At 40.7% G+C, this 24,542-nt stretch overlaps 2 protein-coding genes across 4 annotated transcripts in view; one reads left to right on the top strand and one right to left on the bottom strand.

Annotated features, from left to right (window-relative positions):
• Nucleotides 1–236: 236 nt before the first annotated feature.
• Nucleotides 237–24,542, top strand: part of BRF1 (BRF1 general transcription factor IIIB subunit) — a 174,551-nt gene continuing 150,245 nt past the window's right edge. Inside the window, exons 1-3 of the mRNA XM_075065721.1 lie at nucleotides 237–1,683; nucleotides 12,048–12,197; nucleotides 13,680–13,773. Coding sequence (XP_074921822.1) covers nucleotides 12,080–12,197; nucleotides 13,680–13,773 — 212 coding nt within the window. The 5' untranslated portion in view covers nucleotides 237–1,683; nucleotides 12,048–12,079. The remainder of the gene's footprint in view (nucleotides 1,684–12,047; nucleotides 12,198–13,679; nucleotides 13,774–24,542) is intronic.
• Nucleotides 3,650–8,577, bottom strand: BTBD6 (BTB domain containing 6). Of its 3 annotated transcripts, XM_075065720.1 has the most exons (6): nucleotides 8,445–8,577; nucleotides 7,045–7,260; nucleotides 6,535–6,835; nucleotides 5,944–6,034; nucleotides 5,572–5,690; nucleotides 3,650–5,341 (listed from the first exon to the last, which is right to left on the bottom strand). In XM_075065720.1, exons 3-6 carry the CDS (start codon nucleotides 6,744–6,746, stop codon nucleotides 4,309–4,311), a joined length of 1,455 nt encoding a protein of 484 aa, XP_074921821.1. In that variant the 5' UTR covers nucleotides 6,747–6,835; nucleotides 7,045–7,260; nucleotides 8,445–8,577; the 3' UTR covers nucleotides 3,650–4,308. The 3 variants fall into 3 exon arrangements, with proteins under 3 accessions (XP_074921821.1, XP_074921820.1, XP_032630281.1); XM_075065719.1 differs by having other exon boundaries at nucleotides 6,535–7,260; XM_032774390.2 differs by lacking the exon at nucleotides 8,445–8,577 and having other exon boundaries at nucleotides 7,045–7,608.

The following is a 24,542-nucleotide window of genomic DNA, read 5'->3' as shown; positions in this document are numbered from 1 at the left end:
TATGGAGGTTGTGTAAGAGAGAGATTCAACACATTCCACTAAATATACTAAGTGAAAGAGTACCCATCTACATTTGAGTGATAGATTGAATGATCTCTTTGAAGATGACTGACAGCCTTGGAGATTCTTGTAATAGTTTTTTAAATTAAAAAAAAATCTTAAAGTACAGAAAAATCTCCTATAACTTCCCCATCCTGAACAAGGGGGATAAGACTACATGAAAATATTTTGATGAAGAAAGTTCACTTCAAATTGGATGACTTTTTTTTTAAATAGCTTTTGATGCAGAAGGAGTATATTTATTAACAGGAGGCCTGCAGCCGCCTCATGCTTCTGTAAGCTTGTTTGATGTGTTTCAATAGCCCCGGTGTATACTTCGCTCTCTACTAACCAGCTTCGCTTTGCATGGAGGAGGGACACTTCTGCTGCATAAAACCACTAAAACATAGACTATGTAAATAAAAAAAAGGACTGTTTTTTCAGTATCATGTCAGAAGTCTGAATTTGAGTCTCTTAACTTTGACCTGTATTTATGTCTTGGGCCACAGCGTGCTCATGTAGGAACACCCACAGTCAATTTGGAACTGAAGCATAGTAACATCCAGATCTCTCCTAAGGCCAGAAAGGCACGACTTAATACATTATTTTATTTAACTTTTGGAATATGACTAAGTGCCTAGTCCATAAATTAAAAATCATTATAGGAATATAAACAAAGGGCTGCCCATAAATATCTCCTGAGCCTACAGTCTCCTTAGTGGCCTTAGAGAAGAAGGGAAAAAACATGAGCTTTACAGTGTGCTTGGAAAATCAACAAATTTGAGGTCTAGTGGACTCGGGTTGGGGTGTCTGTCCCAAAACTGAGAACCCTTCACATAAAATGCCACGCTAGCAGCTCCCCCTTTTATATTAAGGAAGCCTCAGCTCGCGCACCTTTGTTGAGCTCAACTGTGGCAGTTTAATCACTATGAGAGAGGCAGTCTTTCTGGTAGCCAGGTCTCCTAATCACTGAGGGCTTTATAGGTTAAAAAACAGTATGTTGAACTGAGGATAGTAACTGAAAAATGAGGGAAGGCAAAAATCCTTAGAGCACTGAGTGCCACTCCCTCCCTGGGTGGAAAAGTAGTTTTGTTTGTGCTTGTAATTCTAATTATACCACTTTACATGATTAAACAAAGCTAAAATTTCACATAACAAAACCTGCAAGTTAGTGCAGAGAGTGCCATTGCAGAGTTGTAGTTTAATGTAACAATGATGTATGAATACATAAAACTTCAAGGTTTTGAGCTACAAACTCGGAATTGCCCGAGTACTCCAGGACAAAATGGGGCCCGCTGAAAAGCGTAACAGGCAACCTGTTGCAAAGTAGTGCAGTGTTTTTAATGTTTTCTGTTTTGGTTTGTGTAACAGCTTTAACTTTTCATAGATCTTTTAATGAGAATTTCGCTTATCTCTGTGATCTATAAATCTGATTGCATCAAATGATTACTTTCACTTTAAAATATCTGGATGATTTTTATTTTAACCAAAGCAATTTGCTTGATGTTTCAGAGGTGGATTTTCATCTCTGTGTAATGGAGTACTTTTTTAATGTTTTCTGTCTTTAATAGGTGAATGTCTATGTCCTGGGAAAAACATTCCTTCTGCTGGCCAGAGAGCTCTGCATAAATGCTCCAGCTATAGGTATTTTTTTTAAGAGTTGGCTTTCAGTACTTGAGTATACTTTAACATAGTTTCACAATTGCTCTTAGAAGGTAAAAAATTCACACAGTACAGTATTAAAGGGGCATTTTAAAATGAAATTCAGAGTAGTCTAGGGATAAAATTTGACTGTAACTGAGAGGAAGACATCTTAAAATAGAGGACCCAATAGTGGGACTACTGTTGAATGCATGTAAGCTTGACTGTTTTCTTTTCCAGTTAAATATGTCATTCTCTGCCTCTTAGTATATGAATAGTGTAAGCCTTAATGAGAGTATGGACTGACTTAGAGAGAGAGAGATGCTTATCTACAAGCTTGTACAGACCTGTCATATTTCAGTTCAAGCAAATAAGACACAATGTTAAGTATTTGCTAAATTTACTGTGTAAATTTACCTGAAGCTGCTGATGTCTTCACTTGAAATACAAGAGGATGTATGGAAAATGAGCTTTATTTTGAGAGAATGTTAGTAATCAGTTTGCTTAAACTATTATTTTTTAAAAAAGTGGCGGTTGAAATAACCACAAGTTATGTTGTATGAAAACAGGTTAACATATATTAAAATCTGCTTCTAGTAGTAGCAGCTCCAGACAGCAGTGTATGCATGTTACATTTCAGTACTTTTTCAAGCCTGGCAGACTGTGAGCCACAGAAAACCTTGCTAACTACTGTTAAAGGGATTGGTTGAAAAGGGCATCACGTGACTGTCACCCTCCTCTTTTGTCTAGTATTTCTTCAAACTCTTAACAGCTTTTAATCTGCATCGATGGACTGAGAGATTTTGTCATCAACGAACAGGCAACTTCAATCTACTTACTGGTAGCTATTGAGGAGCACTTGAAAACATTGCTCTTCCTGGAAACTAAGCATCACCTGTCCAATTATTGAGTTCAGTGATCATGGAGTCCATGTATCATGTGACAATACACAGCTATCAGCCAAGTCAAAGGGCCAGTTCACTCTGCATCTTAATATTTGATGAAAAGAATATTCTCCCTCTGATTTTTTTTGCAGTGGAAATCCAGCCCCCTCAGTATTTTGCACTGCAGTTTCTAAAGACAGAACAGGAAGTCCTGTATTATAGTTTGTATTTGAATTATCTTACAGCGGCCAGTAAATACTTGTCTGGAAAACAAGGAAGGTTTTAAACTAAATATTACTGGTACTTTTTACACCAGCAAAAAAAAATCTCTAATCCTTGTTCTGTAATTTTTCCAAGGTCACTGCTAAAAGGATGAGAAAAGGGTACTGCTTATAGTACACAGTAAATATTTTCAACTGCCCTAATCTCTAATGATAGAAAAAGCTACTTCAGTCATTTCTGTGTTCTGTATCTTCAGATTTGCTCAACAGGTGTAAATAAGTGACAAAATACTTTTGAGGGATTATTTCACCCGTCAGCTGTAGAAAACAAAGAGGGTGCTCTGGGTGTGCAGCCTGTTTAGATGGCTTCCTCCCTCAGAAGGAATTTTAAATGTACTATTTAAATTATTTTTATCAGACTGTCTCTCTCTCAAGCTAGCACCTGAATTTGGGCAATTTAATTATTGATATTTCAGTTCTTTGCTCCTTCAGTGGATTTTTTTTATATATAGAGATATATTAAAAAACAAAAACAAAACACAAATTTAAGGTGCATTTAAATGGGGTTTAGTACTGTAACTTTTACCAAATCTGTATAAAACTGAGACAAAGTTTTTACTTCATACATTGGTTTCTAATTATCTTAGTCCACACACAGTTTCTGTACCAATTTAACAAATCTGTTTTTAACTGTGTGTAGACAAGGGCCTAAACATTAGGCCAGTCTGCTGCAACTTACTTGAAAATGGGACAGATGTCAGTTTAATCTAAAGCTTCCCTAACTCCACAAAGAGCAAATGCAGTAGCTGTAGAGAACTTAATCTGAATGAAAGCTTGTAAGGTTTCAAATAAAAGCTTAGGATATGTTTTTAAATCACTTTACAGTCGCTCAAACCCTTCTGCTTTGTCACGGAAGTTTAAGAAAACGGTGCTTCCTTATACATTACCTCAGCGAGGGGAAGAAACGGTATAGTCTGCCTGTTTGTGGAGAGCTTTAGTTACCTTGCAAAGCAATCTCTATATTTGTGCTGATAGTTATGCCTTTTATAGACAAACACAGTAGTCTGAATGTTCTGTTTATCATTTTCTTAGGAGTCCCATCATTAAACTGTACTACAGATATATTAACATAGACACTAGCCATAAAATCAGCAATGATCAAGTACACAGGTTTTAGGGCAAGTAAAAATGTTTTATATTTCACAGATTCATAAATTGCTCTAGTTTAGAACATCCTGCTTGAGTCAGCTGCAGTCTGCAAGTTAGTTATCTATATACAAAATAAATGCACAATACGTGCAGAATTTAACATTTTTCTGCATGTTGCAGTTTTAATTAAGTCAAATATCTTATGAATAAATAAAATAAGATTAAATTCAAGAGCATTCCTTCACTTATTTTGATAGCCTGATGTAATAGATAAGTAAGTAGTGTAACATTCCACACTGCTGTAGAGGTTTGTAGTAATCAAAACATCCTTTAGTGTGAATAGCAGTACTGGAATACGATCAAAGTGAAATGCATCATGCATAGAAAATGAGTTCAGGTATTTGTCCTCCTTGTACTCCAGTTCCATTGGTACTATCTGAGGAGCACTGGAATTGGAATGTTACTTTTCCACATTGTACTTCAGTCATTCCCTCTTGCCCAAAATAACTAAGTTCATTGCCATCAAGAATGGCACTTACGTTGTAAAATGTGTCTTGCTCAACCTGCACAGGGTGTTCAAACCACACAGAGAAAGTATTACTGGATCCATCAGAGGTGAACTTTGTCAGATTTTGAGCAAGAACAGTTCCTAGACGCTTAAGTTCAATTTTGACGCTGTATTCAGCTTTACCACAGCTTGACCCATACAAGCCTAGTCCGGCTATGAATATCCTTTTATCTACAGCGAATTGGATACTGTCACAGCGACCTCTGTACCTCCATTGGTTACTACGATATGCAGAGGATTGAAATCGATGGCATCTTTGAGGTACAAGTCCTTTTCTTTTTGTCAGTGGAAATTCTAGCTTGGGTTTATTTGCAGCTGTATACCACAAGAATATATTATGCGTTTCTTCAAGGGTAAGGATGTCAGATTGAGCAGCTCCATTGGCAAACTCCTCCAAAGTCATAGTTGGAATCCGCACCAAATATAAAGCTTTTCCTAATACATTCCTCTTGTTCCTTGGTGTAACTGGTAACCCTTGTCTTTTGCATTCAGCCTCTGCCCAATTAAGAACAGCCTCAAAAACTACCACCTCCTTAGTGTTTAGTGCTTCCCTGGTTACAATGATCTCTAATGTTTGTTGATCAATTTCACAGAAGCCTTCTGACTTCAATGCCATTTCTGCTTGAGCATCAATTACTTCCCAGCAGCGCTGCGTCAATTCTGGCTCCTCAAAGAGTCTGCTCTGAGACAGCAGAACACAAGCATTTTTAGCCTCTAAACTAGTCTCCAGAAAATTGACGCAAGCCTTTGCTAAGGCTGGGACGATATACTTCTTGGCAGCATACAGAGTAGCAAGCACTGTGTCAGCTTCCAGGTCAATTTCATCACTATACATATACCTAAACAGAATAAAAAACAAGTATTTTTAAAAGCAACGTAAGCTGTGAGAGATTAAGCTACCATTGTCATAACTGACATGTAGCAATTTGACATTATTAAATGTGCTGACAGATGTTGAATAAAGCGTAATATATGTATGCGCCTAGGTGCCATTTAAAAGATTTTAAAGATATTTATAAACCACTTTTAGTCTCTCCACAGGATGTGCAGACTTGTAATGACCACTTACTTTAATAAGATTAGAAAGGCTGCAGGTTCCACATCTGGTATATGGATTTCAGATCTGACCTCTGCAAGATCACCATAAAACATAGCATAGAAGACAGAGCTACCAACTGCCAAAACATACTGTTAAAAACAAAACAAAACAAAAAAAAGTATGTCTTTAGTACATAGCTGTAATAATGAAATATACTAACTGATAGAAGAGATACTGGAGGAAACTTAAAAACTTCAATTCAAACAAATCCCTTAAACTGTCCCATTATAATTAAGATATATAAAAAGGTATTTCTTTGGAGATAAGACAAAATATCATAATTAGACAAGTGTAACTCCACTACCCTAGCAGAAGAGTTTAAAAAAAAAAAGCTGCACAAACCTTATGGGCAGGAACTTTCTTTGATGCCCCCAGGGGGCCTACGATAAAATGTACATCAGCCATAAGTTCGTTATTGAACATCAATGCGTTCCTGAAAGTAACAGGAAAGGAGAAACCAAATTAGATTTGCCAAGTTTATCACCTGATGCCACAATGCAACCTAATGTTACATAAATCGAGACCTGGTTTCAGTACGTGTCTAGTCCATCCCCTTGCTATAGCTGGTGCAGTGGGACACAGCAGGATACTTTCTTTTACTGTGGAGTAGGTGGTTGCACAAGTGAGTTGAGGGCAGAATGTGGCCAATATGCAGATGCAATACTTGAACTCCCCCGATTGCAGGGGGCCTGTGACTGCCACAACTCGCTGTTTTTTTGGCTTGGGGAGCCATACCTTCTCCTCCCACCCAGGTATGGCTGGCATGGCAGGGCTGGGATGGCAGGGCTGCTCATTGCTAAACAACCCATGTTCCCTGCCTTTGCCAGAGAAGGGGGATGGCTGTCGGAATGGCTCCTGCTCTGTAGTTCTCCTGCAGGGTGAGGGGGCAAGGGCTGCCCAAATTCTGTGCACTGTGGCTAGGCTGGCTCTTACCTCTCCCGCAGGGTGGGGTGGAAGGATTGCCAGTTGGAGCTCTCCAAATTGTTGTTGTTCAGGTTTTGCAGTTGCGGTGGTGGTGGCGGCTGGGCACTCTGCTGAAGCTGAAGGGTGTTTTTCTTGCTATTGGCAGCAACAGTGGCAGCAGCAGCGTTATTACTGTTTGCAATATTGGTGTTAGCGCTGGCAGGGTAAAGCTCTGCAGCCATCTTCTTCTTCAGGGACAGGGGCACTATTTCATAGCATGCTGGCACCTTGCCGTTGGACCTCACACTCTTTTTGGACTTCTTTAAGGTCTCTGGAAGCAGAAGAAAGAAAGTCAAACACTTCATGATCCTGCCATTGAGGCAGCCATGGGGCAGTGGCATGAGCAACAGGACAGCTATTCTAAAGTCAAGTCCCACTACCTGTATACTTATGATTTTAAACTGCACTTTTGCTCAAAAGCCCCGAGCACCTTTTCTAGGGAGCAGAATGGTGCCGTAGTGAACGAGTGCCAGTGCTCACCTTTGCTTGAAGGTCCCAGCCTCAAGACCACAGGCAAGACTGCAAAGGAAGACCCCAGGAGGGATACAGGCAAAGAGTTTCCCCTAAAGGAGAAGCAGCAGAGTCAATCCACAAAGCCTCCAAGAGTTAAAGCCCAGCCCGCGGTGAGCTGCTGCCAACCACTGGATCCTCTTTGAAAGGCGACTCGAATCCTTCTTCCGGGCAACGGTTCAACATCTGCAGAGAGACCAGCAAGTTCCCAGCCCCGGTATTTAACCAAGGGCCGAACAAACCCTGCCTGCGGTTCCCAGTCCACGCCGTGTAATTCCTCCGCACGGGAGGGGAGGCGGCCGCTGTAAATCCCGCCGCGCTGCCCGCGGAACGAAACTTTCCCAGATTCAGCCCTGCTCTCAGCAGATGCCCCCGGGGCCGGTGTTTGGGTCCGCGCCCCGCGCAGCGACCGTGCGTCCGAAAGGCCAGGGCCGCTCGGCACGTCTCCCCGGCGATGAGCGGGCGCTGCCCTTGGGGCCGCCTCCCTGCCTGGTTGTGGTTCTGCAGCGGAGCCGCGCGCCCGAGTCCTCCCGCGTGTGCACTGCCCCCTCCGTGTGTGTGTGTCCGCTTCCCTCCGCCTCCTGCCTCAAATAGCCAGCCGCGGCCCCGCGCGTCACGCCCGCCTGCTCCAATGGGGAGCGGCGGGACTCGGGCCCCGGGGAGGCCGGGCTCCCTCCCTTCCCAGACAATATGTCATTCTTCTCCGTTCCCTCCTACTCACCAGCTCGGCCCCCCCCCCCCCGCCTCTTGGGAAAATTACAGGGAGCCAAAATCCACCGCCCAGGAAAGGCTGCAATGGAGCCAAATGTACCGATGCCTCAAATTCACCCCAGAGGCGGGGGGAGCCTCACACTAGCAACCCCCCGCCCCCGCTGCAATGGGGACCAACCCCGCCAACTCTCTCCAGCCCTCTGCAGAAGTAAACCCAGCCCCATGGGCGATCCGCAGTCTGCGTTCAACTTCCCCGAGAGAGCCCCCAGCTGCAGCGTCTCCTCCTCCCGAGAGCAGCGCTCAGCTTGGCTTGACTCGGGCTCTGATGCTGAGCCAAGGTGAATCAGGAAGGCAGTAAACAGATGGGGGCAGAGCTGGCGATCGGAGCGACTTTTCTTCCTGAAAGCCTCCCTCCTCCCTCCAAGCCCGTGCACATAGAGTCTGCGAGGCTGTTGTTTGCTTCCTGATCCCGGGCATTACTTGCAGCATACAAGCTAGTCTGACATGTTGCAGAGTGGGAGCCCTAGCAGGCAAGGCAGAAATGCCACGCAGAGGCACAGCAGCACTGCACTTTGGGACTTAGCTGCTGCCCAGCAGCGGGGGAGCTCTGCAGAGACCCGGCCTGCCCCAGACCACCCAAAAAGTCGGAGTCAGTGTACCTGCTGCCCTCACCAGGCGTCCCTCCGCCCACACCGAGCTGGGAAAGTTTGCACCGCAGACTGCTCCGTGGAGTCAGAAGCCATGATTATGGAAATGGTTGGGAAGACGGGAGGGGGCTGGGTCTGAGAGCCTGTTTCTGAGATCTTGTTTCTGTGCAGCCAGTCGTTCCCAGCCAGACCGAGCGAGGGCGCCCCAAGGCCTCCTGCAGCCGCCTTTCGTGCGAAGTTGCTTGCTGTAAGGCCCCTTCTCCTTCCAGTTTGAACTTTTCGGAGCAGCAAGAGCACAGACAAAACTGAAGTGTCCCACTGGTAAAAGCAGTGAGGGATAGTCAGGATGCAAGCCAGCACTGCAGCAGACACTTGGGGTACATTTTGGAAGCTGGAGTATCCTGCACACATACAGATAGTGTGAGGCGGGGGTGGTTGTAGCAGGAAAGGCAACTGTTGGCAGGGCTGGCGCTTTCATTTAGGTGACCGTGCCAGGATTTGGGAGAGCGGCAGGCAACTCAGTGGTGGGGGATCCTTCGGTGGTGGGTCCCGGAGCGAGTGAAGGACCCGCCGCGGAATTGCCACTGAAGACCCAGAGCACGGAAGTGCCCCAAAGACCGGGAGCACAGAAGGAGCCCCCCCGCCACAGAATTGCCGCCAACAACTGGGAGCGCGGAAGGACCCCTGCCTAGGGCGCCAAAAACCCTGGCGCCTCTCCTGACTTGTTGGGCTTTATCTTAAACCCCAAACCTGTTGGTTGTTTCCCCAGCGACAGCCCCACCCGTCATCCTTCTGCACCTAGGGTATTACACTCTTGCTCCTGACGAATCTCTGTTTACCAGTGTGTAACTTGCACCACTGTTGCCATCACCGCTGAGTTTGAGTTCTAGCGTTTTGCTGGATTATAGTTTTGCCATATTTTCTGTGGGTTTTTTTTAGGGGGTGATAGAGGAGCAGTCATTTCTGAACAAGGCCTGTTATTAACCTCCTGAAGCTTACTGTATTACAGTAACTGTTCACACACCGCACATTTATGCCCTGTCTTGTTTTATATGATCCAGCGATTCTTGCTTTCTTGCTCATAATGAAGATTTTGAAATTTTGTGGCCACCTCGTTTTTCACCCAGACATTTATCTATTTTGATGGGTACTATTGAAAGCAGAGGTATCACGACAAAGGTAGGATAGGAAGGAAGGATATGGGAAACTTTCTGAAGAGTGAAGTTCTTTCTGAGTGCACATTGAGTAGTAGCATAAATAAACATAACTACCTGCAAGCTGTTCAGCTCAGAATGGCCCTTGCAAATGCATGGAATTTCCCTGAAGTCAATAGGGCTCTGTATGGGAGCAGAGTTCTGCCAGCCTGGAGCAGTCTGCAGTATCTACGCATTTGTTTAGAATGAGTGAAAGAACCGCAGTATTCTGCTTTTAACTTAACTTTTAAAAAATGTGTCAGCTTGTTTGCATCCAGTTAAGCAGTTGGTTTTACATTCATTCTAGACCTACATTTAATTTTTATACTCTTAATATTGCATTGCAGCCATTTACAGTCTGCCGGTTGCTGGAGAGCTTCTTTTCATTTTTTATTTTTGTTTAAGTCATTTGCATTTACTACTTTTGAAGACTCCAATTATTTTGTTAGTTTAAAGATGTAAATTAATAATGTGTAGCACAAACTTGTTTCTGTCAAATGCTCTGTGGGCATGAATGCCAGCAGAATTTCCTGAAAAGCTGCAGTGCAAATGTTCGTCAGTTCATAGAAATTATAGTGAAAAAAAGCTTTGAAGAATTTAAAGTAATAATAAATTCCTCCCCTCATTTGAGGTCTTGACTTTGAGGTGCTGAGTAGCCTCGGCTCCCATTGAAGTTGAGGCCTTTTGTATGAACCCTACCAAGTGAACTTGAGAAGATTTTGAAATTGTCAGCTCATTTACTGTAATGTATTTGGTGTTTTGGAATAATGTGAAATCGAAATTGGAAAATGTAAAAAGCTAGAGAAATGAATTTTCACTTTAAAGGGTCATTATGTTTTGCTGAATTATGAGTTAAACTGTTTTTTGTTAAATATGGAGTTTTTTTTAAAATGAGACCATAGTTTTGAAAGAACTTTATAGTGCTGGCGGTGGTTTTTTTTAACTGAAGGATTTGAAGGTAGATTTCCCTGGTATATTCTTTCAGACAATCCAGTTACTTTTTGGTGATAGACACCTTAAAATACATTAAGTTAAATAGGCATCCCTGATGTTAGATGTGATACGGATGATGATTGGAGAACAGTGGGAATGATTCTGTTTCCTTACTAATTGCCTTTAGGGAGTTAATATTTCTATTATTTTATTTATAATCATTTTTACGAGTTGATTCCATTTTGTAATTTCAAAATTATTTGGGAGAAATACTTATGTTCGGAAGTTTTTGCTTTAAAGTAAAATATGCATTCTTTTAAATGGAAAGGCTGGGAGTCTGCTGGTGTGTAGTACAATCCTGGTCATTGGAATTGGCAACAGGATATCCATTGTTTGAACTTAGTAGTAAAATGTAACTGGTTTGATTAATTGCAAATCTGTAAGACTCTTTAAATGAATGTTTTCAGCAGAAATACCATCTTTATCAGTTGAAGTGCCAAATGGGGAATCAGCTAAGGAAATTGAGTTGAGTGTAATAGTTAACAATTTACCATACCCCATAGATTTTGGGTCAAGTGATAAGAGGTTGCCAGGAAATGAGAAATTGATACCCTGGAAAAAGAGAGTAAACAAGTATAAAGCACAGCTTTTAAAAGATTCTTTTTGATTAACTAGAAGTTGGTTTAGGTAAACCAACCACCCATACAGACAGCTTTTTGCTGTTCTATTAGTCTATAGATGAGAGAACCAAAATTTGAAATTATCTTATACACAGAGGGGCAGATACTCATTTGGTGTAAATTATTTTAGCTCCATTGAAGTCAATGACATTTCACACCAGCTGAAGATCTGCTCCGGTGTGCCTGATAAACTTTTTGTATTGCTGGAGTATGAATCTGTGAATATGCAAGTTTGATTAAGGAATTGTAGCTGGTTAAATTTGGAGATGTGTAGACTTTTGGTAGTAATATTTTATTTTTAAACAGATTAATTGCATTTCAAAGAGTAATTTACAGTCAGGTACGGAGACACATAAGTTAGTATATATGTTACTATACCGGTGAATGTTAAAAAGTTTGAATCTAAATTATCCCTCAGTCCTGCAAATGCTTGAGTTAACTCATATGTGGAGTCACCCATTAATGTCCATCATATGCATAAAGTTAGGCACAGGCACAAGCAATTGCAGAACTATGGCCTAAAAGTACTGTATATGTGGAGTACACCATGGTGATACTTTAAAAATGTTGAACTGTAAAGCAAAAAAGGATTAGTGTGTTAGCTGCTAATTGGTACAGAGATTAAAAAAGTGGTTCTAAAGAATAACCAGTCAAAGGATCCAGTCTCCATTTTTTTTGTTGTAAGAGTTTTTTGTTACTGAGATACATAGCAAATCATCCATGGAATGTCTGTGGTAGACTTGTTCAAGGTGCATGTTTCAAAAGTTAAAAGTCAAGATTAGAAATAATTGTATCTTATTGTGTTGCAGATCCATGTTTATATATTCCTCGTTTTGCACACATGCTAGAATTTGGAGATAGGAACCAGAAGGTATCAATGACAGCTCTAAGATTATTACAGAGGATGAAAAGAGACTGGATGCACACAGGACGCCGGCCATCGGGGCTCTGTGGAGCAGGTATCTAAAATCTTGTGTAAATTGTTCAGTGCACAAAGTGCCAATCTGATGTGCTATATAAAAAAGGCTCTGTTTTGGGGTTTAACCATCAAATGGTGACTTTTCATCTCTTAGCTGAGAAGTTATTAGATACCCTTTGCTCTTATGCCCTAAACATGTGGAACCATGTTCAGATCCAGCAACTTCTTCACGCAAAGCATTTCCAAAATTCAACCTTTTTTTTCTGTCCATGGTGCTTAGACTTTTGTTCCAGGCCCTCATGTTCTTGCAGCTTGTTTACTCTACCCTTCTCTCTGGTATCCTAGCACTCACTCTAATATCTGCAAAATACAGTTGCTAAGATCGTCTTCCTTGCCTATTGCTCTGTCCATGTCACTCCTTCTCGCTTGAAATCCCTCTACTGGCTCTGCAAATTCAACCTTTTTGTCCTCACCTTTGAAGCCATTCATTAACCTGCTCCTGCTTTCTTAATGACTTTTATTCCCCATTGCATAGTCCCCATCCCCTCTAACTTGCCAATGATACTAACTTTGACTTCCCTTTTCTTCTCTTTTCCCACAAATATCTTCATGCATTTTTTTATGCTGCCTCTCATGCATGAAGTGCCCTCCCTGAACTAATAGATAAAAATGCTACCTTTTCCTCCTTCACACTTCTCTGCAAGAGATCCATTTATGCTCTAATACCTACCAAAAAACCCAGCAACTTAGGTTAAGTTGAGTAAGGGATAGCTGATATGGTGAGGGTATCAAGAAGCTTGCTTGGTTGCATAGGTTATCTGAGCTCTTTGCATTATTTTCAAATTTTAAGTGCATACATACGTAAAAGAAAAGTTTTTTTGCAATAACGCAGAACGCACAGATGTGATCCACACAGTCGTCTTGGTACCCTCACCTTCTCTTTTACTGTCTGTGACACTTAGTTTTGTGTCGTGTTTCAAATCTGAGTGTAAATTTTTTAGGACTGGGATCATGTCGTCCTCTGTATTGGTATATCATTTAATACCATGGAGTCCCGATTCCATGAGCCTTTGGATACTACCAAAATACAAATAGTAGTAATAGGAAATAATCTTTTACTGGTGCTGACAACTACCTGGATGGGATCTGTATCTTATTTTTGGCTTCTGGTAAAGGTTCTAGGAGAGCAATTTACTGATGAAGACCAGATTGCTATTGAAAAAAATTACATTCTTTTGTATTGTATTTGAGTAGCTCACTTTGGCTGCAAAACCCAACCAAAGCATAGAATTTTGCAGAACACATTTAGCCGGCTTAATTTTATTGAGTGGGAAGCAAAGTTTGTACAATTCAGCGTAATCACCTGAATTCAAGAATACATCTGAACATTAGCATTTGCTGTTGTTTTACTGAAGTTGAGAACAGAGATAGAGTACACTTGTATGGCTCAGTGTTTTCTTCTTTCCTTTTCTTTGCTTTGCTTAAATACCTTTGTCACTGACTTTCTCTCCTCATTCTCTAGCTCTTCTAGTGGCAGCAAGAATGCATGATTTCCGACGTACTGTTAAAGAGGTTATCAGAGTGGTCAAGGTTTGTGAGTCAACGTTAAGGAAAAGGTCAGTGGAGTTTTACTGTTTTAATCTTTTACTTAAGATACTGAAGAGTAGTAAGTTCATGCAGGTAAGAGAGAAATTGATTATTTTTCTTTTTAGAAATTCCAGGAACTATGAAAGTAAAAACTTGGTTTGCAGGTCAACTTTAAGTAACATTTCTTGCTATTTATATAGCATTTTCCAACTCCAGATCCTCAAAGCGCTTTACAAAGGTGAGTAAGAAGCATTATCACCATTTTACAGTTGGGGAAATTGAGGCAGAGGTAAGTGATTTGGGTAACATCACACAGGATTTATGTGGCGGAAATGTCAGCAGTGTTCTTAACTGTGCAGGTAGAGTAAATGGTTGATATGCAAAGCTGTGAGTTTACTGCATTAACCCACTATTTAGTCCCTAGTGTGTTCTGTTTTTTGGTAACGGATAATACACACCACTTTACAAAATTTTTAAAATTTTCTGTAGAGTCATGCATTTTTAGTAGCACAGTGATGATGATGAAATAGAACTATTGCCTGAGCATAAATAAAAACCATGCTTGTAAAACAAGGTGCTAATTTAAATTAAGGTCGCAAGTGGTTGTGACCAGAACCCAAACATGAAAATTTTCCATGTACCTTTTTGTCTTTTAATTTTGAAGACACTATTCTTTAAAAATATTTTTGGACACTTCATATCAAGGTAAATAATTGGAAATCAAAATATTAAAAGAAGGACATAATCTAAAGAAGACCTAGTAATCGCTTGCATTTTTCATTAATGAGTAGGGCTGTTGATTAATCGCAGTTAACTCACACAATTAACACAAAAAAATTAATTGCGATTAAAAAAATCAATCATGTTTAATCGCAGTTTTAATCACACTGTTAAACGATAGAATACAAATTGAAATGTATTAAATATTTTGGATGTTTTTCTACATTTTCATATGTATTGTATTCTGTGTGGTAATTGAAATGAAAGTGTATATTTTTTTATTACAAATATTTGCACTGTAAAAATGATAAACAAAAGAAATCGTATTTTTCAGTTGATCTCATACAGGTACTATAGTGCAATGTCTTTGTCATGGAAGTGCAACTTGCAAATGTAGGGTTTTTTTTTTGTTATATAACTGCACTCAAAAACAAAACAATGTAAAACTTCTGAGCCTGCAAGTCCACTCAGTCTTACTTGTTGTTCAGCTAATTGCTAAGACAAACAAGTTTGTTTACATTTAAAGGACATAATGCTGTCCTCTTCTTATTAATAACATCACCTGAAACTGAGAACAGGCATTTGCCTTGCATTTTTGTGTTTGCCATTGCAAGGTATTTATATGCCAGATATTCTAAACATTCGTATGTCCCTTCATGCTTTGGCCACCATTCCAGAGGACGTCTTCCATACTGATGACATTTGTTAAAAAAGATAATGCGTTAATTAAATTTGTGACTGAACTCCTTAGGGGGAGAATTGTATATCCCCTGCTTTGTTTTACCCACATTGTGGCATGTATTTCATGTTCTAGCAGTCTCATATGATCACCCAGCACATATTGTTCATTTTAAGAACACTTTCACTGCAGATTTGACAAAATGCAAAGAGAGCACAAATGTGAGATTTCTAAAGATAGCTATTGTACTCGACCCAAGCTTTAAGAATCTGAAGTGCTTTCCAAAATCTGAGAGGGATGAGGTGTGGAGCATGCTTTCAGAAGTCTTAAAAGAGCAACACTCTGATGCAGAAGCTACGGAACCTGAACCACCAAGAAAAGAAAATCAACTTTCTGCTGGTGGCATCTGACTCAGATAATGAAAATGAACATGTATCAGTCCGCACTGCTTTGGATTGTTATCAAGCAGAACCAGTCATTGGGATGGATGCATGTCTCCTGAAATGGTGGTTGAAGCATGAAGGGACATATGAATCTTGAGTGCATCTGGCACATAAATATCTTGTGACACTTGCTACAACACTGCCATGAGAATGCTTGTTCTCACTTTCAGGTGACATTGTAAACAAGAAGCAGGCAGCATTATGTCCTGCAAATGTAAACAACTTCTTTGTCTGAGCGATTCGCTGAACAAGGAATAGGACTAAGTGGACTTGTAGGTGCTAAAATTTTGCATTGTTTTATTTTTGAATGCAGTTATTTTTTGTACATAATTCTACATTTGTAAATTCAATCTTCATGATAAAGAGATTGTATTACAGTACTTGTATTAGGTGAATTGAAAAATACTATTTCTTTGTTTTTTTTACAGTGAAAACTCTTGTAATCAAAAATAAATATAAAGTAAGCACTGTACACTCTGTATTCTGTGTTGTAATTGAAATCAATATATTTGAAAATGTAGAAAACATCCAAAATATTTAAATAAATGGTATTCTATTATTAACAGCGCAATTAATTATTAATGAGAAAACAAAAAATGAGTACAACTGGAAGACTACTAGAGAGTTCTAACTTTTTCCCCATGAATTCAATAAAAAGTAACCAAATTGTGAAATATTCACCCATTATTCTTTGAGTAGTGTACCTGTGAGTGCTCCGTGTTTGGATATGCCTGTGCCCGAGATTGGAGATTCTTGATTGGAGATTCTCGTCAGCAGTGTCCATGGGTCCATGCCTGTGTCCTGGATGTCCATGTGCCCTGACACAAGGGTAGATAAAGAGGAGCAGACCCACTGCCACTCTGGTTCCTTCTCAACTGTCTGGGGCTTGCGATGGAGCATCATAGTGTCCGCTTTTGGTAGCCATGTGGCTGGCTGCTACTCTTGCTTACATTTTATTTTTTCTTAGTATTTTCTTTATTTGTCTTTATTTGCAGTTAATTTAGCACAGTCAGCACTTTGGGGGGCATGCCCCCCTTTTTTTCTCACCCACTTTGGGCCTTCTTGGACCTCAGCCGGGGCTTTGTCAATCCTGACCCTTAAAAACCTCTAAGGAAGGAGATTCCACCACCTCCTTAGGTAACCCATTCCAGTGCTTCACCACCCTCCCAGTGAAAAAGTTTTTCCTAATATCCAACCTAAACCTCCCCCACTGCAACTTGAGACCATTAGTCCTTGTTCTATCATCTGGTACCACTGAGAACAGTCTAGATCCATCCTCTTTTGAACCCCCTTTCAGGTAGTTGATCCTTAGCCTTGAGTACGGGCTATTCCCAAGACCTCAGACTCCAAATCCTGTCAAGCATGCCACATTCCCACCAAATGTAAGATCTGCTCAGGATTTAAGAGCAGACCTGGGAAATTGAGGAGGGACCGAATTAAATCTGTACACTGGAGTGGCCTCCTGCCTTCGATTCTTTGATAAGCAAAGATTCTGGGGGCCTTGGGGACTGTCAAAACCTTCAAAGAGGAAAAGACCTTACTTCCCAGAATGGGGCCTTGGCTGCACTGGTGCTTTACAGTGCTGCAGCTTTCTCGCTCAGGGGTGTGAAAAAACACATCCCATAGCGCAGCAAGTTACAGTGCTCCAAAGCGCCAGTGTAAACAGTGCCCCAGCACTGGGAGCGCAGCTCCCAGCACTGCAAGCTAATCCCCACGGGGAGGTGGAGTACCTGCAGTGCTGGGAGAGCTCTGTCCCAGCGTTGGCGCCGCGACTACACTCGCACTTCAAAGCGCTGTCGCGGGAGCGATTTGGAGTTTCGAGTGTAGCCAAGCCCTGGGACAAGAAAAGGGGAAAGTCATCCCTGCAGTCTGGATCTCAGGCAACCTCATGTCCTGGTAAGGATGTTGCTGATGCTCCTGTTCTTTCTGGTACCAACTGCGGGACTGACCAAGAAGTTGCACACTGAGAAATCCTACAAAGTGGTGCTGCCTTTATGGTTCAAAGGCACTGAGTCCGATGTCAGAGACTAGAACCAAGCCAAGAGTGTCTCTACAGTTCAGAGTAGCCAATTACCAAGCCTTTATGGCAAAGTATGACTTCACAAACTATTCTAGATTTACATATTTTATTGATCACCTGTCTCAGGATTAGAGGGAGCAATTTCAGACCATTATTACAGGTGTCAGCCAGTTGCCAAAGCATCTCTTCAACCATTGCTCAATGTCATCAACAAGGCCACACACTCTGTGTCTACAGATGGGATTCGTCTTTTCCTAGCTGGATGATTGGCACCTGAAAGGACATTCATTCCTCAAGGTTCAGACAGCAACCATGAAAGCCGTGAGTCGCCACTTAACATGGAAAAGTCTACCCTCTCACCCATTTAATATAGACATTTCATCAAGGCCACTCTGAACTCCTTCACTACCAGAACCTATTTTCCCAGGGACAGTTTGTCACCACATCCGACCTTCTTATAAAAATAGAGCCCACAAACCACAGCAAATGCTTGCCTACAACTTCTGGGTCACATAGCATCCTCTACATTTGTGACACCCAATGCAAGACTACATTCTCTGTGCCTCTAAGCCTAGTTCAAAACAGTCTGCATCCCCAACAGTCTATCCAAATGGGTTTCTGTACCCCAGTGGGCCTCAGAGTCTTTCACTGGACTTTCATGATTGAGAAGGACCTGGAGTGGTGGTGTGTTCTCCTCTCTCCTCCACTCCCCCCAGCCTCCTCCCCCAAATTGCCCTCATGTCAGAACATGAAGGCGCAGACCTGCCGACACTGCTGTTGAAAATCTTCAAACAAGAGCACACGGGTGTGTATGCATCCTGACGTGGAGCACCCATAGGGGGACACATCTTGAAGAACCCCAGTTACTGTACAAGTTAAGTAACCTCTCCTTTTTTTCCTTTCAGTAGGTAAATTTGTCCATCTCCAATATTACCCACATTTTGTTAAAGTTTATCTTTGGAGGAAATTTTTTACCCAGTGATCAGCTATAGAGCATCTAGGTGCAGCTAATTAATTAGATATTAAGTAATAGTTTCAAATGTTTGCTTTTCAGTAGTGAAAAATAGTTGTGATACAATTCGTAATCTTCAAAATGGGAATGATATTTCCCTAATTTACAGGTTGTTAAGAGAATAAATTCATTGTGAGATGCTTGTATGCTATGATGATGGGGATATATCAGTACTAACGACACTTTGCTGTCTGGTCAATGGGCATGTTCTTTAATACACATTTTATAATTCATGATTTAAGTGTTAATTTTTATTAAGAGTAGTAATAAGGATAGTAAATTGCAGTTGGAAGTAAATTTACTTTTGACCAATTGTTTAAGTGAAGAAATTTTGTTGTAAAATTCGTGCTTTGAAATGTTTACTCAAGTCACACACATCAGCTAAAATGACAGCGTTATTTACTTTGACAAGGTAAATGTGACAGCTGAATATTTTCAGGGAGCTATAATTACAACTGTATTTATCACGAATCTATAAAACTTGATTGATGTTTTTGAAATAAGAGCACATTATATGGTATTTAGCGAAGGCAAATAAAAAAATTCCTTTGAATAAGTGTTTCTGTAGCCAAAGGTTTTTTCGTTCCTTTCAAAAATTAGAATCTTGAAATATCATTAAATGGAAGTTGTCTGAATTAATAAGTACTTGCTTCACATGCTTAAATATCCCTCTTCTCAAATGAAGTACACTTTTATTTATTTTTAATTATTACTGTTTCTGTGCTGTATTGTATTAAGAACTGTTATCACTTTGTGTAGATGGGAATGGGACTAGTTGTAGGTACTAATAGACAGTGTTAAAATATCACCCATACTGCTGAGTACTTTTCCCTGAAAATTCTTAAACCAAACTACAAATTTTAGTTGAAGTTATTAAAAAATAATGCTGGTATTTTAGAGCCTCCTGGTTGTGCCTTACTATTTGATTTATTCTTACAATTTGTTAAATTGCTGCTGACGGGTGGATTTGCTCCTGGATTATGCCAGTGTCTGTGACAGAAAATGTGCCTTGCTGGGGCTGGATCGTGACAATGTGCTTTCAACTCCGTCACTGCAGTTGGTGTTATACAGTCATAAAAGTGGACAGTGTGGTTTGGGGAGATGATGTGGTTAAGGCACCTGGAGGAGATGCCCATTCAGTGTAATCCATGGCAGCATTCTACCTATAGAGCCCCTGCTATAGGTTATAGTTGTCCTCCTTCCCTGGGAGTTTAATCCTAATCCTCTGTAGCACAACTGCCTCTGACAGTGCAGGCTGGGTCAATTTACCCTCTTCTCTGGGACTGGGGTGAATTGAGCCCTACTTATTAGTCTTTGGGCCGATAATCTGCCAGTGCTATTTATCAGAACAGTAGTCTCAGCAGGAGGCTCACAGATATGTGACATTAATGGGTATTAAGTAATTCAGCCTCTCATCCTGCAGAATTGTTCGCCTGATCATAAAAAGAAACTCCGTTTGCAAGGTAAAAGCAACAAAACATAATGGTGACACAACAGATCCTGTCACTTCCATTTAAAACAAGAGATCTTAATTACTTTCAACTTGTATGTTTTGGTTTAAAATCATTTTCTTTTTCTTTGGGGAGAGCTGCAGTAAATAACCTTAACAATCATTTCACAAGGCCTTGTAGCTTTGTAATTTGAGGCACACAATTCAAATGTACATCTCATCCTAATTGTTGAAACAAAATGTATTCAATATTTATAAATGCACTGAAAATTCTATCTGTTTCATCACCAATCTAATTGGAATAATATTGATTTATATATTCATAGGTTCAAAGCACTGTACAAATATTAACTAGTCAGTCATGTTTTTCTCTGTGTCAGTTTTGATGATACACATGAATTGGCTTTTAAATTCTTTAATATTTGTATTAGTTTATCCCTTACATTTATATCTTTATATAATGCACCTGTCTCCGCTATCACCTGTTTTCCTTCAGTCAATATTCTCCCCCTTGTTTATCCATTTATTCACCTGTTGCATATTGCTAAATGCTAACTTGTAATCTCTTTGGATCAGGGACACAGTGTTTGTCCAGTATCTAGTACAGGAGGGCCCTGATCCCTGTTTGAAGATCTGAGGCATTTCTTCAATGGAAATAAATGCATCTTATTTTTAAACACTTGTAAATAAAAATGAAATACTTCTTAAAGTTTTTTAATAAATTGTCATTTTTTACACATGGAATTTCTAAGAAAGGATTAATTTTTAAAATACAGTTCACAATAGAACCTACTGATAGTGAACTTCAGTACAGTAGTGAAATGTCACTTAGAGGGTAGTGGAATGTTAGACCAGAATTGTTTCAAAGCATTTGCAGTGTATGAATTTTAATTTCAGTTAGAGAGAACCTCTCTGCTTACTGCAAAATTCTTCTGTTGACCAAAAAACCACCCAACCCCCAAGCCATCATTACCAAAAGATTCTGGTGTTATAGATCTGGATGAAATCATTGCAAGAAAAATTTGATAAACTGGCCCTTATGCTTACACCAGGGGTCCCCAACCCGGTGCCTGCAGGCGCCATGGCACCCACGGGGGCATCTAAACATGCCCGCGTCCTGGCCGGCAATCGAGCATCTGCCGAAATGCCGTCGAAATTTGCTTGACTTTCTGCATCTGAGTAGTTCCCTTAATGTAAGGTTAGGATGTATTTCTTTTCTTTTCATGTAAATCATATATCATACTCAAAGGGCAACCATTAAATTTAATAAGCCTATTTTCAATTTCCAATTTTAACAAAGCAATGTGTATAATAAGGTTTCAGGATTGTCACTCTGAAATCTGGAATGTCTGAGTCAGCGTGAAGTGATGGAAACAACTGCAAGCATGGCTGAGAGCTCTTTCTGTTTAGAATGTCACCAGGTTCAATCATCGTTGGAGTTTACAGTCTGCTTAATTTTTAAGTTCTGAGACACTTTAATTTTATGAAATATACTTGTGTGGTGGCATAGCTTTCAGCTACTAGTGTTTTATAAGGTACTAAAACATTTCAGTTCTTGAAGTAACAAATTCCTTTTTTAAAAAAAGTTTGTCGCCTTTAAATTGAAATTCCAAGAATCCAAAGGATAGCTTGTGAAGTCAATGGGATTACCATGTGAATTAAATTAAGCACCAACGTAAGTGTTTGCAGGGCTTTAAAGTTTGATTAACAACTGCATAAGTGTTAGGGCTTTACCTCGGTATAAGCACATGGTACAGGCATACACCTTTTCAAGGTGCTAATTTTTTAATACTTACTAATGATATATTCACAAGAGTATTTTTTTAAATATATATTTATCATAGTCTCAAGCCTGTGAAATATTAGACAACTATCTTCTTTAAACTAATATACTATATTTTATTATTATTATAACATAAGTAGTAGTGTGTAAAGTTTCTCTGATATATCTGTATTCAGTGCCTCTACAAAGTGGGGTTTATGTATATCGATGCATATATTGTGTGCATTTTAAAAAAAAAAGATCATGTACAAATAGACTGATTTATTTAGCAAACACCTTGTAATCATGTCTGTCCAATGTATTGTATCACCTCTGTGCCAACATGAAGTCTGAACCTGCCTCATGCTAATGAGTACAATACTATAGGTCAACAATTCTAAAGAAAGCTCAGACAATAAATGATGGGGAATATATATAAATATTCTGAGACTTTACGAAAAGGCAAATCAATTGACTATGGGTACATCTACAGTACGAAATTAATTCGAACTTATTCTATTCAAATTTTCGGAAGCGATTTTGTACATTTGATGTTGTGTGTGTCCCCACTAAAACACGTGAATTCAGCGGAGTGCGTCCACAGTACTGAGGCTAGTATCGAATGTTGGAGCGATGCACTGCGGAAAGCTATTCCGCAGTCCCCGCTGCCCATTGGAATTGTGGATTAAGCTCCCAGTGCATGACAGGGCAAAAACATTCTCATGGGTGTTTCTGGGTGTGTGCTGTCACTTGTTCCTCCCTTCGTGAAAGCTATGGCAGCCACCGTACTGCCAGCAGACGGGGCAGTATGGTGCACTCCCTCTCTCCTGGTACTGTGCATCCACCTCGCATGTCCTCTCGTTTTTCTAGCTACTTTTTTATCTAACCATTTCCCGCATTTTTGGCTACAGTGAACCGAGCAGCACAGCTTCCGCTGCAAACTCTGCTCTCCCGCTCTTGCATCACTAGCTAATTTTTCCATGTTGTCTGTCCTGGGCTCGCGTACAAGCTATAGAAGGCAACAATTCTCCGCCGTTTTTCAGCCATCATGAACTGAGCTGCACAGCTTCCGCTGCAAACTCTGCATTCCCCACACACTGGTGGGACTGCATAGTGTTGCAGGTCTGGGATGATTCCCAATGTCTGTGAAACTTTCATATGCGTAGGGCCACTTTCATGGAACTTTGCTGTTCCCTGCGCAAAGACACCAAAATGAGAGCATCCCTCACAGTTGAGAAGCAAGTGGCCATAGCATTGTTGAAGGTTGCAAAGCCTGACAGCTACCGGTCAGTTGGGAATCAGTTTGGAGTGGGCAGATCTACTGTAGGGGCTGCTGTGCTGCAAGTAGCCAACATAGTCTTTGACCAGCTGCTATCAAGGATAGCGACCTTGGAAAATGTGGAGACCATTGTGGATGGCTTTAGTGCTCTGGGGTTCCCTAACTGCGGCAGGGCAATAGACGGAACGCATATCCCTATCTTGGTCCCGGCACACCGGGGCGGCCAGTACATAAACCGCAAGGGGTACTTTTCCATGGTGCTGCAAGCACTGGTGGATCACAAGGGACGTTTCACCGACATCAACGTGGGATGGCCTGGAAAGGTGCATGACTCTTGCATCTTCAGGAACTCTGGTCTGTTTGGATAGCTGCAGGAAGGGACTTACTTCCCAGACCAGAAAATTACTGTTAGGGATGTTGAAATGCCTATAGTTATCCTCAGGGACCCAGCCTACCCCTTAATGTCATGGCTCATGAAGCCATACACAGGCAGCCTGGACAGTAGTAAGGAGCAGTTCAGCTATAGGCTGAGCAAGTGCAGAATGGTGGTAGAATGTGCATTTGGCTGTTTAAAGGCGCGCTGGCGCACATTACTTGGACGTTCAAAAGCGTGCTGGCGCAGTTTACTGACTCGGTTAGATCTCAGCACAACCAATATTCCAATTGTAATTGCTGCTTGTTGTGTGCTCCACAATATCTGTGAGAGTAAGGGGGAGACGTTTATGGTGGGGTGGGAAGTTGAGGCAACTTGCTTGGCAGTCAGTTTCGCACAGCCAGACAACAGGGATAGCTCCCGGAGGCCAATAATGTTGAATTGCGTCCACAATACCTTTAACCCGGGATTGCGATCTTGATTTAAGTGCTACCCTACTTGCTGAGATGGAGTACAGAAATCGGATTAAAGCGCCCTTTAAATTGAAAAAAACGATTTGGTTGTGTGGACGGAATCTTTTTTTTCCCGAATTAACTCTGTTAATTCCCAAATAACAGACTAGTGTAGACCAGGCCTAACTCTTTAGATTCTACAGATATCAGCCTTCTCAAGTCAATCTGTTGCTCAAAATATTAGTAAAGATATTTCAACTTACAATTAATATTATATAGATGTGAAAAAATATTTCGAATTTTGAATTACCATGTTAAATTTTTCTTTGTAAAAAGAGATCATATAAATAGTAATTAAGCATCCCTGTTTACCTTAAAAAACAGGAGTACTTGTGCCACCTTAGAGACTAACAAATTTATTTGAGCATAAGCTTTCGTGGGCTACAGCCCAGTTCATCGGATGCATGTAGTGGAAAATACAATAGGAAGATATATATATATACACACACAGAGAACATGAAACAACGGGTGTTATCATACACACTATAAGGAGAGTGATCGGTTAAGGTGAGCTATTATCAGCAGGAGAGAAAAAGAACTGTTTGTAG

The sequence above is a fragment of the Chelonoidis abingdonii genome, chromosome 4 (assembly GCF_003597395.2).
Source record: "Chelonoidis abingdonii isolate Lonesome George chromosome 4, CheloAbing_2.0, whole genome shotgun sequence".
Taxonomy (NCBI): Eukaryota; Metazoa; Chordata; order Testudines; family Testudinidae; genus Chelonoidis; species Chelonoidis abingdonii.
This window is presented reverse-complemented; position numbering and strand designations above follow the sequence as displayed.

Coding starts and splice junctions, on each gene's coding strand:
- BTBD6 (XM_075065719.1), bottom strand. CDS start 6,905: ATGCCACTGCCCCATGGCTGCCTCAATGGCAGGATCATGAAGTGTTTG. Junction 6,035..6,534: donor CACCCCACCCTGCGGGAGAG/GTAAGAGCCAGC, acceptor TGTTACTTTCAG/GAACGCATTGATGTTCAATA. Junction 5,691..5,943: donor AGAAAGTTCCTGCCCATAAG/GTTTGTGCAGCT, acceptor TGTTTTTAACAG/TATGTTTTGGCAGTTGGTAG.